The sequence below is a fragment of the Oncorhynchus nerka genome, linkage group LG18, assembly GCF_034236695.1.
Source record: "Oncorhynchus nerka isolate Pitt River linkage group LG18, Oner_Uvic_2.0, whole genome shotgun sequence".
In the NCBI taxonomy this organism is placed as follows: Eukaryota; Metazoa; Chordata; class Actinopteri; order Salmoniformes; family Salmonidae; genus Oncorhynchus; species Oncorhynchus nerka.
Window position 1 is genome coordinate 15,865,399 of NC_088413.1, and position 15,539 is coordinate 15,880,937.

General features: G+C 48.0%; 1 protein-coding gene across 4 annotated transcripts; it reads left to right on the forward strand.

Annotated features, from left to right (window-relative positions):
- The first annotated feature begins 41 nt into the window (after nucleotides 1-41).
- sclt1 (sodium channel and clathrin linker 1) lies at nucleotides 42-15,412 on the forward strand. 4 transcript variants are annotated; one of them, XM_065003560.1, is made up of 22 exons: nucleotides 42-164; nucleotides 606-651; nucleotides 886-956; nucleotides 1,528-1,580; nucleotides 4,448-4,520; nucleotides 4,691-4,746; nucleotides 4,847-4,988; nucleotides 5,351-5,548; nucleotides 5,722-5,787; nucleotides 6,448-6,518; nucleotides 6,695-6,785; nucleotides 6,868-6,959; nucleotides 7,078-7,141; nucleotides 7,240-7,353; nucleotides 7,655-7,753; nucleotides 10,819-10,965; nucleotides 12,410-12,552; nucleotides 12,739-12,931; nucleotides 13,750-13,946; nucleotides 14,327-14,405; nucleotides 14,632-14,727; nucleotides 15,120-15,412. In XM_065003560.1, exons 2-22 carry the CDS (start codon nucleotides 618-620, stop codon nucleotides 15,180-15,182), a joined length of 2,142 nt encoding a protein of 713 aa, XP_064859632.1. In that variant the 5' UTR covers nucleotides 42-164; nucleotides 606-617; the 3' UTR covers nucleotides 15,183-15,412. The 4 variants fall into 4 exon arrangements, with proteins under 4 accessions (XP_064859632.1, XP_064859633.1, XP_064859635.1 ...); XM_065003561.1 differs by having other exon boundaries at nucleotides 5,351-5,473; XM_065003563.1 differs by lacking the exon at nucleotides 14,327-14,405.
- The last annotated feature ends 127 nt before the right edge of the window (nucleotides 15,413-15,539 follow it).

Below are 15,539 nucleotides of genomic sequence, written 5' to 3' on the forward strand. Positions count from 1 at the left end.
TGATTGATGCCAGGTTTAAACTGTGTTCCAGGAAATAGGTGGAACTGTTTGTATGTTTCTAATTTATGGGGGCAGAATAGGTGGTTGCACTTCTTATTTGTGATTGGTTTTTCAGCCGTGCCCTTCTTTAAATCGACGGCGGAAGGATTATCGAGACATTAACGGTTAGTTTAATTTGTTTGCTTTGGTGTAAAGATGGAATTGCACATAGCACAATTAATCGTATAGCTTGTAGCCAACATTATTTGGTCAGATTACGTGATATGTGCAAGCGAAAAGCTGTTTTTACGCATTTAAATGTTTGTCGCTCACACGATATCACACAGCAGTCAGTGCCTGCTGACTCAACATTTGCTTAGCTAGTTACGCCTAGTAACCCGCCAGCTATCAGTAAACATTAATTAAACAACATTGTTGTTTTTCAGGGTCATGACAAGGGCTCGCCCAGCAAATCAACTATCTTATTCCCCGAATCTTTTGAAAACCACCTGTTGATTGTACAAGCCTGTGTTGTGTTTGTAGCAAGCTTGTGTTGTAACTAGCAGGTAGCTATAGCTAGCTATCGATCTCTTTTTAAGTAATATGTGCGGTCTTTTCTTGTGCAGATTCAATGCAAGATGTCCACTGAAGTCGAGTTTTTGCGTGATCAAGGTTAATTGGATAATCTCTGAATACTAGCTACTAGTCTTGTTGTCATATCCATTCTAGCCATAGCCTACCTGTGATGCAACCAGGAGACTTTTGAAAGAGTCCAGCACAATGTCAACATTCTCTTGGTTGCATTGCAGCTAGCCACAGCCATACCCTTTTCATAAGCTTTGCATATTATATTTATGTCATTGTTATTGTCTAGCATCTGATTTCATACTGTATTTATCATTGCAGTCCAAAGGCTGAACTCTGCCTTGAGTATCTATCAGGATAGGCACCGCTCTGAAGCCACATCAGCACCACAGGTACTGTAAGGTGTGAAAGGGTTTTGCTGTGATATAGCAACAGTCTATTATTTATCAGTTGTAGTCGACACTGCTCAGTGCCAAAGAGATAAACCAATGTTCGTTAGCAATGGTCAAACATTAGCTGGTAGCCTATAATGTACTTTTTACTCCATACATTTTCCCTGACACCCAAAAGTACTCGTTACATTTTGAATGCTTAGTTGCACAGGAAAAGGGTCCGATTCTCACACACATCAAGAGAATATCCCTGGTCATCCCTAATGCCTCTGACCTGGTGGACTCAGTCAACACACATGCTTAGTTTGTAAATGATGTCTGAGTGTTGCAGCGTGACCCTGGCTATCCGTCAATTAAAGGATTATTTTACCGGGTGACTCACTTTTACTGGAGTCATTTTTCTATTAAGGCATCTTTACTTTTACAATTGAGTACTTTTTCCACCACTGCTGCACACTGCCAAAAATATAAACCACAGAATATGGCCTAGATGATAAAATCCATTATATTTTGAGTATGAGTAATACTAGGAGTCAGGCCTGAGAGCTTTCTAAATGCTCTGTTTCTGCAGGGTGAAGAGGAGACACACACAGAGACCCCAGCCCCCTGGCTGTCTGACCAGAGGTAAGAGAGGAACAACCCGAGCCCCGCTGTCACCCAACAGTGACATGGCCCTCTTTAGCAACCGAAGCCTATGTGTGTCCCCTAAATGGCACCCTATTCACAAAATAGTGCACTTCTTTTCATCAGTGCGCTGCCCATAGGGTTCTAGTCAGAAGTAGTGGAGTAGGGTGTCATACGGAACACAGCCCATGTTCCAGGCTCTTAAAGGTTAAAGGTCGTGTTTTGCTGAGGGTGGGCTACCTGTTTCACCACCAGTCCGAAGTAAAGACCAAGGGTCAAAACCAACATTGACACGACAACAGTGAAGGAAGTTATGAATGTCCACTTTTTTCTTCTTCTCACTGCCCTCTTCTTCTAATGATGAGAACCAACAAAAAGATGTCAACGCTGATGACCGGCGCTTTACTGTTGCAACACTTGACTGTATATGTTGCGGCTACGAAAAGTCCAATTTCATTGGACATGGAAGACATCTCTCACCATTCCATCTGGAGACTTTCTACATCCATCTCGCAAAATATGTCAAGCTCAGATCTACAGCACATTCAAAGATGGAGAGTTAAAATATGATAAACCTCATAGCACCAACAACAAGTGATACCTGTTGCTAAGACAAGTGATACCTGTTGCTAAGACAAGTGATACCTGTTGCTAAGACAAGTGATACCTGTTGCTAAGACAAGTGATACCTGTTGCTAAGACAAGTGATACATGTTGCTAAGACAAGTGATACCTGTTGCTAAGACAAGTGATACCTGTTGCTAAGACAAGTGATACCTGTTGCTAAGACAAGTGATACCTGTTGCTAAGACAAGTGATACCTGTTGCTAAGACAAGTGATACCTGTTGCTAAGACAAGTGATACCTGTTGCTAAGACAAGTGATACCTGTTGCTAAGACAAGTGATACCTGTTGCTAAGACAAGTGATACCTGTTGCTAAGACAAGTGATACCTGTTGCTAAGACAAGTGATACCTGTTGCTAAGACAAGTGATACCTGTTGCTAAGACAAGTGATACCTGTTGCTAAGACGACAAGTGATACCTGTTGCTAAGACGACAAGTGATACCTGTTGCTAAGACGACAAGTGATGCCTGTTGTTAAGACGACAAGTGATACCTGTACTGACCAGGAGACCTTTGAATCTCTAATGTAACAGCGTAGATGTTTTCTCTGTTATCAATCTACATCTTTATCACAGTTAATAAGGGTGATGTTTAACTCTTGACTGGAAAAAAACAGTTTAGTTGGTCTAACTTTTTACATCAGCAGGGCTAGTGTTAGCGAAGTTTGTTTCTGTTGCAATTTCCTCGGCCACGTGCCAATTCACAATTACAACAACTGTTTTTAGAAGCGTTGTTTATTTGGTGGGTCACTAGACGACGTGAACTATTTGAGTCCGAATGTCTATATTTGAGAAATGATACAGGTCAGTAGTGTTAAATTAAATGTAAAATAAATAGTTTACTTACAATGACTGATTTTTGGTTTTCTTACCCACCTTAGTTGAATGCATTGACTAAGCTGCTCTGGATAAGTGTTTGACAAATTAGCAATAGGTCATTCCAGTCTGATATAGGTGATTTCCAGTCTGATATAGGTGATTTCCAGTATTGTGGTTGTGTTCCAGTCTGATATAGGTGATTTCCAGTATTGTGCTTGTGTTCCAGTTTGATGAAGGTGATTTCCAGTATTGTGGTTGTGTTCCAGTCTGATATAGGTGATTTCCAGTATTGTGCTTGTGTTCTAGTCTGATGAAGGTGATTTCCAGTATTGTGGTTGTGTTCCAGTCTGATATAGGTGATTTCCAGTATTGTGCTTGTGTTCTAGTCTGATGAAGGTGATTCCAGTGTTGTGGTTTGTGGATGTGTTCCAGTATAATGAAGGTGATTCCAGTGTTGTGGTTTGTGGATGTGTTCCAGTATAATGAAGGTGATTCCAGTGTTGTGGTTTGTGGATGTGTTCCAGTCTGATGAAGGTGATTCCAGTGTTGTGGTTTGTGGATGTGTTCCAGTATAATGAAGGGGATTCCAGGGTTGTGGTTTGTGGATGTGTTCCAGTCTGATGAAGGTGATTCCAGTGTTGTGGTTTGTGGATGTGTTCCAGTATAATGAAGGTGAGTCCAGGGTTGTGGTTTGTGGATGTGTTCCAGTCTGATGAAGGTGATTCCAGTGTTGTGGATGTGTTCCAGTATAATGAAGGTGATTCCAGGGTTGTGGTTTGTGGATGTGTTCCAGTCTGATGAAGGTGATTCCAGGGTTGTGGTTTGTGGATGTGTTCCAGTCTGATGAAGGTGATTCCAGTGTTGTGGTTTGTGGATGTGTTCCAGTATAATGAAGGTGATTCCAGTGTTGTGGTTTGTGGATGTGTTCCAGTATAATGAAGGTGATTCCAGTGTTGTGGTTTGTGGATGTGTTCCAGTATAATGAAGGTGATTCCAGTGTTGTGGTTTGTGGATGTGTTCCAGTATAATGAAGGTGATTCCAGTGTTGTGGTTTGTGGATGTGTTCCAGTATAATGAAGGTGATTCCAGTGTTGTGGTTTGTGGATGTGTTCCAGTATAATGAAGGTGATTCCAGTGTTGTGGTTTGTGGATGTGTTCCAGTATAATGAAGGTGATTCCAGTGTTGTGGTTGTGTTCCAGTATAATGAAGGTGATTCCAGTGTTGTGGATGTGTTCCAGTATAATGAAGGTGATTCCAGTGTTGTGGTTTGTGGATGTGTTCCAGTATAATGAAGGTGATTCCAGTGTTGTGGTTTGTGGTTGTGTTCCAGTATAATGAAGGTGATTCCAGTGTTGTGGTTTGTGGATGTGTTCCAGTATAATGAAGGTGATTCCAGTGTTGTGGTTTGTGGATGTGTTCCAGTATAATGGCTCCCCTCCTATCAGAGTATGACCGTCACATGGATGACATGACTGAACAACTGCAGAGCTACCAGGTGAACATTTGTCCAAATTATCCCTGTTCTGTTTGTTCATTCATCTTTTGGTGTCTGACTACAACAAAATGTAAGGATTGTGTTTTACATTGGAGATATTTTATGATTGACAACAATATATTTCCAAAGTGATGGACAGTTAATCTTTACCTCCCACTTTGAACTCCAAGATGCAGATGGCTGCCATCAGACTGAAGCTGGACACGGTGGTCAAGGAGAATGAACGGTACGGTTTACACTTCAGTACTCTGACCACAGCCTGCCGGTCCCTTTCTACACCAATGAGGTAAGTTAATGCTGTGTGTGTGTTGTCGTCTCCCATCCAGGCTGCATGCCGAGCTGAGAGAGTCCGTAGAGAGGCAGCTGCAGACCCTCCCAGTCAGTACAGGACCAGGGGTGGAGGGGGACACACTGGGGGACGAGGGGCTCATCAGCAACCTTCACCAACAGATACAGCTCTCTGTACAGGTTAGTCTAAATCTCCACGTGTGTGTGACGATGTGGCGCGCGTGTGTGTGACGATGTGGCGCGCGTGTGTGTGACGATGTGGCGCGCGTGTGTGTGACGATGTGGCGCGCGTGTGTGTGACGATGTGGCGCGCGTGTGTGTGACAATGTGGCGCGCGCGCGCGTGTGTGTGATGATATGGTGTGTGTGTGACGATATGGCGCGTGTGTGTTACCTGCATTATAATACAACCTACTGTAAGGCTCTCTGGATGAGACCATATGCTGAGTGACTAAAATGTCGTGTGCATATATTGAAGTGTGCATATATTGAAGTGTGCATATATTGAAGTGTGCATATATTGAAGTTTGTGTGTGTGTGTAGGAGCGAGACCAGGCCATGGAGCTGTGGCAGGCCTCAGCCCAGGAGCTGGACCGTTTACAGCAGCTCTACCAGATAACCACCTCTGACGGACAGCTCCATGTTGCCGAGCAACAGCGCCTCAAGGTAGATCCTTCTCCCAGTTTGGCCCCCCCAGAGGGCAGCGTTGTTATGGATTTCATCCCTCTCCCATTGAGATCAGTGAGTGGAGCTGATCGTTGCTGCTTCTAAACCTCTGTAATGCTACAAGTTGGTACAAGCTTTGAGTTTTACTTTGTGTCCGTAGTTCAGATTAATTCAACGTCGTCGTCTAAGAGGAAGTGATGTGAGGGAAGTTGTCATTAACCCCGCCCCTTTATTATTTTTCGTCATAGGATCAACTGATACAATTCCAGCAGCACATCCAGAAACTACAAGTCACCAATCAGAAACTGGAATCTGTAAGTTGCAGCCAATCACTAGGTCAAATATATGTGTGTGTGTGTAACGTTATAATAGTGTTTCTGATATAGAATGTAGAATATTGGATCATTGTTAAATAATGAATCTGTTTTACACATGGCTACAACACACAACACTAACTAGACCAGTGAGTCAGTCAGTCTGTTTTACACAGGGCTACAACACACAACACTAACTAGACCAGTCAGTCAGTCAGTCAGTCAGTCAGTCAGTCAGTCGGGCTTAATGCTTACAGACAGGAAGGAGCCTAATCCATTTGCTCTCCCAGCTTTGCCCCATGCTTGTTACACACACTATCATTCTGACTTCCTGACTCACTTGCCCGCTAACTGGCTTTTCTGGATCCACTGTTACGTCAGAGACTTGCCTGTAAACTAACATGACAGTACAGGTTTACCTCACACACACCGGCCTTCTGCTTCTGGAGAGTAATGTATCCATCTTCTACATTATTAATGAGGAGTGAGGCCAGGGCTTTCCTCTCTCTGTTTCTGTCTACCAGGTAGTGCTTCTGTATTGTAGTGTGAGACATTTGGTGTTTGTGAGAAGTTTAGTGTGTGTGTGTGTGTGTGTGTGTGTGTGTGTGTACTGAAGCCATCATGCCTCACCGGCGCGCGTGTCTCTCGTGCCACACTCAGACCAACCAGCAGTTCCTGAAGACGCTGACAGAACAGAGCACGGAGATGGAGGAGCTACGCAACCAGCTCAGGTACACTCTACTACAGTTTCAAAATGGCCGCCAATTGTCCCCAGTACAGATTACTGCAGAGCCAAAATGACCTCTTACATTTAGATCCAAAATGGCTCTCAGGAATGTAGCTCTTCAGGCAGTGCTACTGCAGAGAGCAGGGTTCATTTGTTTCTCTCTTTCCACTCCTACTGCAGATCGGCCAAAGCAGATCTGAGGATGGCCACAGCCAAGGTGGAGGAGATGACCAAGCTGATGCAGAACGTCCAGGACCAGATACAGAGACGGGTAGGAAACAATAGGGCTTCTAGTTCTCTGCCGTAGTTTACCATAGCAGAATTCAACCTCAGTCCCTTTATCGTGTGTGTAGGAGGACGATGCAGCAGAGGCTCATGGTAGAGAGGAGGCCTCAGATCGAAGACTCCACCATCTCCAGTCAGCCCTCAGTCAGCTAGAGGCCAGGTGAAACACCTGTAATCCTCACTCCAGTTCCTCTTCCGGACTCTTCCACAGGAGGCTGAGTGCATCTCTCTTCAATTCCTTCTGCTAAACTTTTTCTGTCCCCATCTGTCTCCTGCAGGTTGAAGGCAGCCAGTCAGGAGGCAGAGGGTGTACGCAGGGAGCAGGTGGTGTGGGAGAGGCAGGTGGGGAACACTGTAGTTTTTGGCATCCCTATTTTAACGTAGTGTCTACAAGGTCATGTAGCTAAATAGCGCGGTGTATAACGAGGTGTACCCGCCAGGTGGGGGAGCTGCAGGTCCGCTGTGCCTCTCTGGAGGAGGAGCGCTACGAGGCCTTCTCCAAGGTCAGAGACTCCATCCAGCTGGCTGAGGAGGCCTCTCTACAGAAGGACCAGGTACATACAGTCTTCTACTGCTACGGTCTGCTTCCCTGGACACAATCTAACCTCTGTCTCACCAGGTCAGAAAACCCCCTCTACCCCTTCCTTCACACCCTTCACTCCTCTCTGTCCGGTCAGGGACTGTCTGTCATTTAACATAACTCTGGTGATGGTATGGATCTCTGTCTGGTCAGGGACTGTCTGTCATTCAGCATAACGCTGATGATGATGATGGGTATGGAGCTCTGTCTGGTCAAGGACTATCTGTCATTTAGTATAACTCTGGTTGTGATGGTGGTATGTATCTCCCTATCAGGCCCTGTTGAGAGAGAAACAGAAATCTGAGGAGCTGGACAGGATGAATGAAGCCGTCAGACAACTGATCCAGGATGCTGCCATACGCACCAGGAAAGAGGTGTCTCTCAACTACTTTTTCAAAATGCTAACCCTAGTCCTCCCCTCCAACTGTACCCTAACCCTAGTCCCGGCATCCTGAGCCACCCTCTCTAACCCTAGTCCCGGCATCCTGAACCACCCTCTCTAACCCTAGTCCCGGCATCCTGAGCCACCCTCTCTAACCCTAGTCCCGGCATCCTGAACCACCCTCTCTAACCCTAGTCCCGGCATTTTACCATAGTGTTTCATCCCAATGAATCACCAGTACCTACCTCAACCTGTTCCGGCTGCCCTGAACCACCCTCTCTAACCCTTGATGCTGTGTTCTCATCCTGAACCACCCTCTCTGACCACGTAATGGCTTCTTGATGCTGTGTTCTCTAGTAGAGGATCAGCCACCCTCCTCTGACCACGTAATCTCTCTTGATGCTGTGTTCTCAGTCCGGAGCTGCCTCCTCCTGACCACGTTCTCTCTTGATGCTGTGTTCTCAGTAACCCTAGTCCCGGCATGCCTGAACCACCCTCCTGACCACGTTCTCTCTTGATGCTGTGTTCTCAGTAGAGGAACGGAGCTGCCGCCTCCTGACCACGTTCTCTCTTGATGCTGTGTTCTCAGTAGAGGAACGGAGCTGCTGCCTCCTGACCACGTTCTCTCTTGATGCTGTGTTCTCAGTAGAGGAACGGAGCTGCCGCCTCCTGACCACGTTCTCTCTTGATGCTGTGTTCTCAGTAGAGGATCAGAGCTGCCTCCTCCTGACCACGTTCTCTCTTGATGCTGTGTTCTCAGTAGAGGATCAGAGCTGCCTCCTCCTGACCACGTTCTCTCTTGATGCTGTGTTCTCAGTAGAGGATCCTGCCTCCTCCTGACCACGTTCTCTCTTGATGCTGTGTTCTCAGTAGAGGATCAGCCTCCTCCTGACCACGTTCTCTCTTGATGCTGTGTTCTCTCCTCCTGACCACGTTCTCTCTTGATGCTGTGTTCTCAGTAGTAGAGGAACGGAGCTGCCTCCTCCTGACCACGTTCTCTCTTGATGCTGTGTTCTCAGTAGAGGAACCTGCCTCCTCCTGACCACGTTCTCTCTTGATGCTGTGTTCTCAGTAGAGGAACGGAGCTGCTTCCTCCTGACCACGTTCTCTCTTGATGCTGTGTTCTCAGCTAGTTCTCAGGAACGGAGCTGCTTCCTCCTGACCACGTTCTCTCTTGATGCTGTGTTCTCAGTAGAGGACCAGAGCTGCTTCCTCCTGACCACGTTCTCTCTTGATGCTGTGTTCTCAGTAGAGGAACGGAGCTGCTTCCTCCTGACCACGTTCTCTCTTGATGCTGTGTTCTCAGTAGAGGAACGGAGCTGCTTCCTCCTGACCACGTTCTCTCTTGATGCTGTGTTCTCAGTAGAGGAACGGAGCTGCTTCCTCCTGACCACGTTCTCTCTTGATGCTGTGTTCTCAGTAGAGGAACGGAGCTGCTTCCTCCTGACCACGTTCTCTCTTGATGCTGTGTTCTCAGTAGAGGAACAGAGCTGCCTCCTGACCACGTTCTCTCTTGATGCTGTGTTCTCAGTAGAGCTGCCTCCTCCTGACCACGTTCTCTCTTGATGCTGTGTTCTCAGCTGAGCTGCCTCCTGACCACGTTCTCTCTTGATGCTGATGTTCTCAGTAGAGGAACTGTTCTCAGTAGAGGAACTGCCTCCTGAGATGCTGTGTTCTCAGTCCTGACCACGTTCTCTCTTGATGCTGTGTTCTCAGTAGAGGAACAGAGCTGCCTCCTGACCACGTTCTCTCTTGATGCTGTGTTCTCAGTAAAGGAACGGAGCTGCTGCCTCCTGACCACGTTCTCTCTTGATGCTGTGTTCTCAGTAGAGGAACGGAGCTGCTGCCTCCTGACCACGTTCTCTCTTGATGCTGTGTTCTCAGTAGAGGAACAGGGAAGACTAAGGACACTGCTGACCTGTAAAACGACTAATCTAAATCGAAACTGGCCCTAACTTTAACCATAACCAAACCCTAATTTAATTTTAACCATAACCAAACCCTAATTTAATTTTAACCATAACCAAACCCTAACCTAATTTTAACCAAACCCTAACCTAACTTGAACCAAACCTAACTTTAACCATAACCAAACCCTAACCTAATTTTAACCCTAACCTAATTTTAACCATAACCCTAACCTAACTTTAACCAATTCTGAAATGATCTGTTTGCAGCTCAGCAGTGTGCATATAGTTTTTCCTTGAGGAACTCCCTGACCTGACTTCTCTGCCTGGCTGTTTACCAGGGAGGGACTGTGATTACCATTCTATTAATGGCTCTTGATTTAAGATCTAACGCCCCAAGCCTGTTAATGTTAGCCTTCACCAGGCTGTCAGACACGGGTCTAAATGTAGACGTGCCTGGACACTGAAATAGCACAGACTCACAAGCTGCAGTGTGCATTTCACTGTGGTGAAACCTGGGGTGCAGCTCTCTGCATTTCCCTCTGAAAAGCCTGACTTACAGAATATAATTGTTTTGTCAAGTTTATTTATTTGTATTTTTCCGTGATTTTACCAGGTAAGTTGACTGAGAACACGTTCTCATTTACAAAAACGACCTGGGGAATAGTTACAGGGGAGAGGAGGGGGATGAATGAGCCAATCGTAAACTGGGGAGTATTAGGTGACCATGATGGTTTGAGGGCCAGATTAGGAATTTAGCCAGGACACCGGGGTTAACACCCCTACTCTTACGATAAGTGCCATGGGCTCTTTAATGTCCTCAGAGTCAGGACACCCGTTTAACGTCCCACCCGAAAGACGGCACCCTACACAGGGTAGTGTCCCCAATCACTGCCCTGGGGCATTGGGATATTTTTTAGACCAGAGGAAAGAGTGCCTCCTACTGGCCCTCCAACACCACTTCCAGCAGCATCTGGTCTCCCATCCAGGGACTGACCAGGATCAACGCTGCTTAGCTTCAGAAGCAAGCCAGCAGTGGTATGCAGGATGCTGCTGGCTAAAGTGACAGAGCAGGTAGAATATGTGGGATGTATACTATCTGTTGCTACTTCAGGTGTTCTTGACTAGTTCTGGATTGTGTTTCTTTCAGGTAGAGAACGTACGTAAACAGTGCAACTCACAGATCCATCGGATGGCTGAGGAGTTGTCGGCTCTACAACTGGAGTGTGCAGATAAAGAGTCTCAGATGGAGAGGTCCATGAGAGAGATGAGGGCAGTGGAGGAGGAACTGGAGAAGGTGAGGGGGGTTGTGGAGGAGGACCTGGAGAAGGTGAGGGGGTTGTGGAGGAGGAACTGGAGAAGGTGAGGGGGTTGTGGAGGAGGACCTGGAGAAGGTGGGGGGTTGTGGAGGTGGACCTGGAGAAGATGAGGGGGTTGTGGAGGAGGACCTGGAGAAGGGGTGGGGGGTTGTGGTGGAGGAACAGGAGAAGGTGAGGGGTGGGGGGTTGTGGAGGAGGAACTGGAGAAGGTGAGGGGGGTTGTGGAGGAGGAACTGGAGAAAGGTGAGGGGGGGGGTTGTGGAGGAGGAACTGGAGAAGGTGAGGGGGGTTGTGGAGGAGGAACTGGAGAAGGTGAGGGGGGGTTGTGGAGGAGGAACTGGAGAAGGTGAGGGGGGGGTTGTGGAGGAGGAACTGGAGAAGGTGAGGGGGGTTGTGGAGAGGAACTGGAGAAGGTGAGGGGGGTTGTGGAGAGGAACTGGAGAAGGTGAGGGGGGGGTTGTGGAGAGGAACTGGAGAAGGTGAGGGGGGTTGTGGAGGAGGAACTGGAGAAGGTGAGGGGGGTTGTGGAGGAGGAACTGGAGAAGGTGAGGGGGGTTGTGGAGGAGGAACTGGAGAAGGTGAGGGGGGTTGTGGAGGAGGAACTGGAGAAGGTGAGGGGGGTTGTGGAGGAGGAACTGTAGAAGGTGATGGGGGTTGTGGAGGAGGAACTGGAGAAGGTGAGGGGGGTTGTGGAGGAGGAACTGGAGAAGGTGAGGGGGTTGTGGAGGAGGAACTGTAGAAGGTGATGGGGGGGGTTGTGGAGGAGGAACTGTAGAAGGTGATGGGGGGTTGTGGAGGAGGAACTGGAGAAGGTGAGGGGGGTTGTGGAGGAGGAACTGGAGAAGGTGAGGGGGGTTGTGGAGGAGGAACTGGAGAAGGTGAGGGGGGTTGTGGAGGAGGAACTGGAGAAGGTGAGGGGGGTTGTGGAGGAGGAACTGGAGAAGGTGAGGGGGGTTGTGGAGGAGGAACTGGAGAAGGTGAGGGGGTTGTGGAGGAGGAACTGGAGGAGGGGGTGTGGAGGAGGAACTGGAGAAGGTGAGGGGGGTGTGGAGGAGGAACTGGAGAAGGTGAGGGGGTTGTGGAGGAGGAACTGGAGGAGGGGGGTGTGGAGGAGGAACTGGAGAAGGTGAGGGGGGTTGTGGAGGAGGAACTGGAGAAGGTGAGGGGGGTTGTGGAGGAGGAACTGGAGAAGGTGAGGGGGGGTGTTGTGGAGGAGGAACTGGAGAAGGTGAGGGGGGGGTTGTGGAGGAGGAACTGGAGAAGGTGATGGGGGGTTGTGGAGAAGGTGAGGTGATTGGGGAAGAAGTCATACTATTATTTTACCAAACTGGATCCTACATTCCTACAGGTGGTGAAGGAACTTTATAGGGAATGAAGTGTTCTAATGCATTATAACCTGTTCCTATGTCATCTGTACTCCAGGTGTATAAGGAGGGTAGAGGAGAGCCAGAGTACAGGAAGATGGAGGTCCTCCACCAGAGGTCTCTGAATGCTGAGAGACTGAAGGACGACATGAACATCACCCTGCAGAGCACACACAACAAGATGAAGAAACTGGAGATGGAGTGAGACACATATTTTTGTGTGCTTAGTCTGAGCTGCTGATCTGAGATCTGTGTTCAGCTGTTAAGTGTGCTTTTTTTTTAGTCTGCCTGTCATCTGTCTGGACCCAAGTGTATACAGTACTTTAATCTAAATGCCCCCTCTCTCTTCCTCCCTTCTCTCCCCCTCCCTCCCCTTTCCCCCCACAGCTACAGTGAGGAGTTGTCCCGGTGCCAGGAGGAGGTGCGGCGGCTGCAGGGGTCCCTGTCTGCAGCCAGGGAGGACTGCAGCGGGGTCAGCGAGGAGCGGCTCCAGCTGCAGCAGGAGAACATGCAGCTCCGCAGGGAGATGGAGGAGCTACGCAAGGCTAGCATGATGACCCAGAGGAGAGCTAAGCAGCAGGTGAGACTACCTGGTTAAGCACCTTTAAGAGCAGACTGGATGCAGTATGAACGGGGGGGATCATGGTAGAGGAAGGACAGGGATATAAACCAACTATGCAAGGCTTTGCTGCTCGCACAGAGACTGGTGTAACAGCACATAAGACCAGTCTGTAGAAAACAGAGATGAGGCAGGTGGGAGATGAGGAGGGAAGCAGGTAGAGGAAGGTGGGAGAGGAGGGAAGCAGGTAGAGGAAGGTGGGAGATGAGGGAGACAGGTCTAGCAGGTAGAGGAAGGTGGGAGATGAGGAGGGAGACAGGTCTAGCAGGTAGAGGAAGGTGGGAGACAGGTCTAGCAGGTAGAGGGAGGTGGGAGATGAAGAGGGAGGCAGGTCTAGCAGGTAGAGGAAGGTGGGAGATGAGGAGGGAGACAGGTCTAGCAGGTAGAGGAAGGTGGGAGATGAGGAGGGAGACAGGTCTAGCAGGTAGAGGGAGGAGGGAGACAGGTCTAGCAGGTAGAGGAGGGTGAAAACAACATGAGGTTAAACAGGTGGGCAGGTCAAGTCGGAGACACACCCACCCTCACTTCCCCTCCTCTCCCCAGGTTTCCCAGATGGAGCAGGAGTATTCCCTAAAGGAGCAGGGTCTGGATGCCCGGGTCAGGGAGCTGGAGGAAAGCAGTAGGAGCTCCAGTGCTGACCTGACCCTCCTCCTCTCCACAGGTTTCCCAGGTGAAGCAGGAGTATTCCCTAAAGGAGCAGGGTCTGGATGCCCGGGTCAGGGAGCTGGAGGAAAGCAGTAGGAGCTCCAGTGCTGACCTGACCCTCCTCCTCTCCACAGGTTTCCCAGATGGAGCAGGAGTATTCCCTAAAGGAGCAGGGTCTGGAAGCCCGGGTCAGGGAGCTGGAGGAAAGCAGTAGGAGCTCCAGTGCTGACCTGACCCGCCTCCTCTCTGCCCAGCAGAAGACCAGCCAGCGCTGGAAGGAGGAGGCCAAGACCCTCACCCTGACCTTCCAGACCAAACTCACCAGCCTCAAGTTAGTTCAATGTACTGGGTACACCTGTGTGTATGTGACCAATAAACTGTGATCTGACCTTCTTACTGACACTCCACCATAATAGCCCAGTGTCCATACAGGCAAGTCTACAAACTCACCAATTTGGTTTCAAGACGCCCACATTTTCCGTTCTGCTTTGAACTTCTGAGAAGCTGTTCTGGCTCTTTCTCACTTTGCAGATCACAGTAAAAACAACGTTTCAAGCCTCCTACACACAATGTAGCAGGGAGAGATTGACAGGCTACGGACCAAATGACCCACTGTTTGACACAGTTGCTAGTTGATGAGTGGATGTTTTCATATAAGTATGTGTTTGAAGATTGGTCGCTGACCACTATGACACGGTCTGTTGGTTTCAGGGGTGATCTGAGTCGACACAGGCAACGTTGTCAGGAACTGGAGATCCAGCTGGTGACTGACCACGAGACCATAGTAGAGGTGACTCTAATACACGCATACCGTTTTATAGAAGATTTTTTTTAAAGGAACACAGACAATTGTTCAACTTCCGTGAATTCAACACACTACTCCACACCTTGAAACCAATAGCAACCCGCATCATAATTCATATAATGAGGAAATGTGATATCAGTGTATTGTTGCTGGGTCCAGTAGGGGAAGTGTCTCTAATGTTGTGGTTGAAATGTGTCCTGTTGTTGTCTAGTACGAGAGGCAGATGGCAGAGTATCAGGAGAAGAACAGTCGTCTCCAGAGGCGTTTGACTCAGGCAGAACAGAAGGCAACTACAGCATCACAACAGGTACTAGGGGTCTTACACTGGGGCCAGGGAGAGGCGCACACTGATGATGTCAGCTCAGTTGTCTGATATCACCACAGGGTCATATTTATTGGGCACGCTGTAGTAAAACAGTTCAAAAACGTTGTGCAACAGAAACTCAAAGGGAGTTATTGGACACGTGTAGGTAGTCCCTCCCTGTTTTAGTCAGTGTTACTTAGTTTGGTGTCTAATGAATAGGACCCTGGATCTTATTGAGATGAGATGCATTACTGGAACACTGCACAGAAACGGCGTGTCTCCTGTCCCATATAGTCTTCATGGACACACGTCTTTGAAGAAGCCCTGACACTGAGAGGACTTTGTTGGCTTTGACTGTTTCTAACACACTCATTTTTCTGTCTTTTCTCTTTCAGCTGAGTATAATGACGTCACAGAGGAGGAAAACATCGTCCATGGCAGACCTTGAGTCTCTATAGCGGTGTGCAGGGATGTGCCATGTAATAATACAAAATATAACATTTCACTAGCTGTTGGGCTAATTGGCTACATTTTCTACTAGCCAGTCTGAAGTGTACTAGCATCGGGCTAGCTCAATTTCCATCCCTGACTGTGTGCATTGCCAACCATTTCTACAGAAATGCCAATGTCTGTTATGGATTTATACCATTCACTGTGATGTCTGTTATTAAAATATATTTAAATTCTCTTTCTGGTGTGTTTTATTGGTGTTGTTGGGAAATAAGGAAATATTTTTGTGGTCATTATTTCTGTGGTCAAACTTTTTGTAGTCGTTGTGTTGGAAAATATTAAAATACATTTTCTTAGGTGTTGTC

Coding starts and splice junctions, on each gene's coding strand:
- sclt1 (XM_065003560.1), top strand. CDS start 618: ATGTCCACTGAAGTCGAGTTTTTGCGTGATCAAG. Junction 4,521..4,690: donor AACAACTGCAGAGCTACCAG/GTGAACATTTGT, acceptor TTGAACTCCAAG/ATGCAGATGGCTGCCATCAG. Junction 5,788..6,447: donor CCAATCAGAAACTGGAATCT/GTAAGTTGCAGC, acceptor TGCCACACTCAG/ACCAACCAGCAGTTCCTGAA.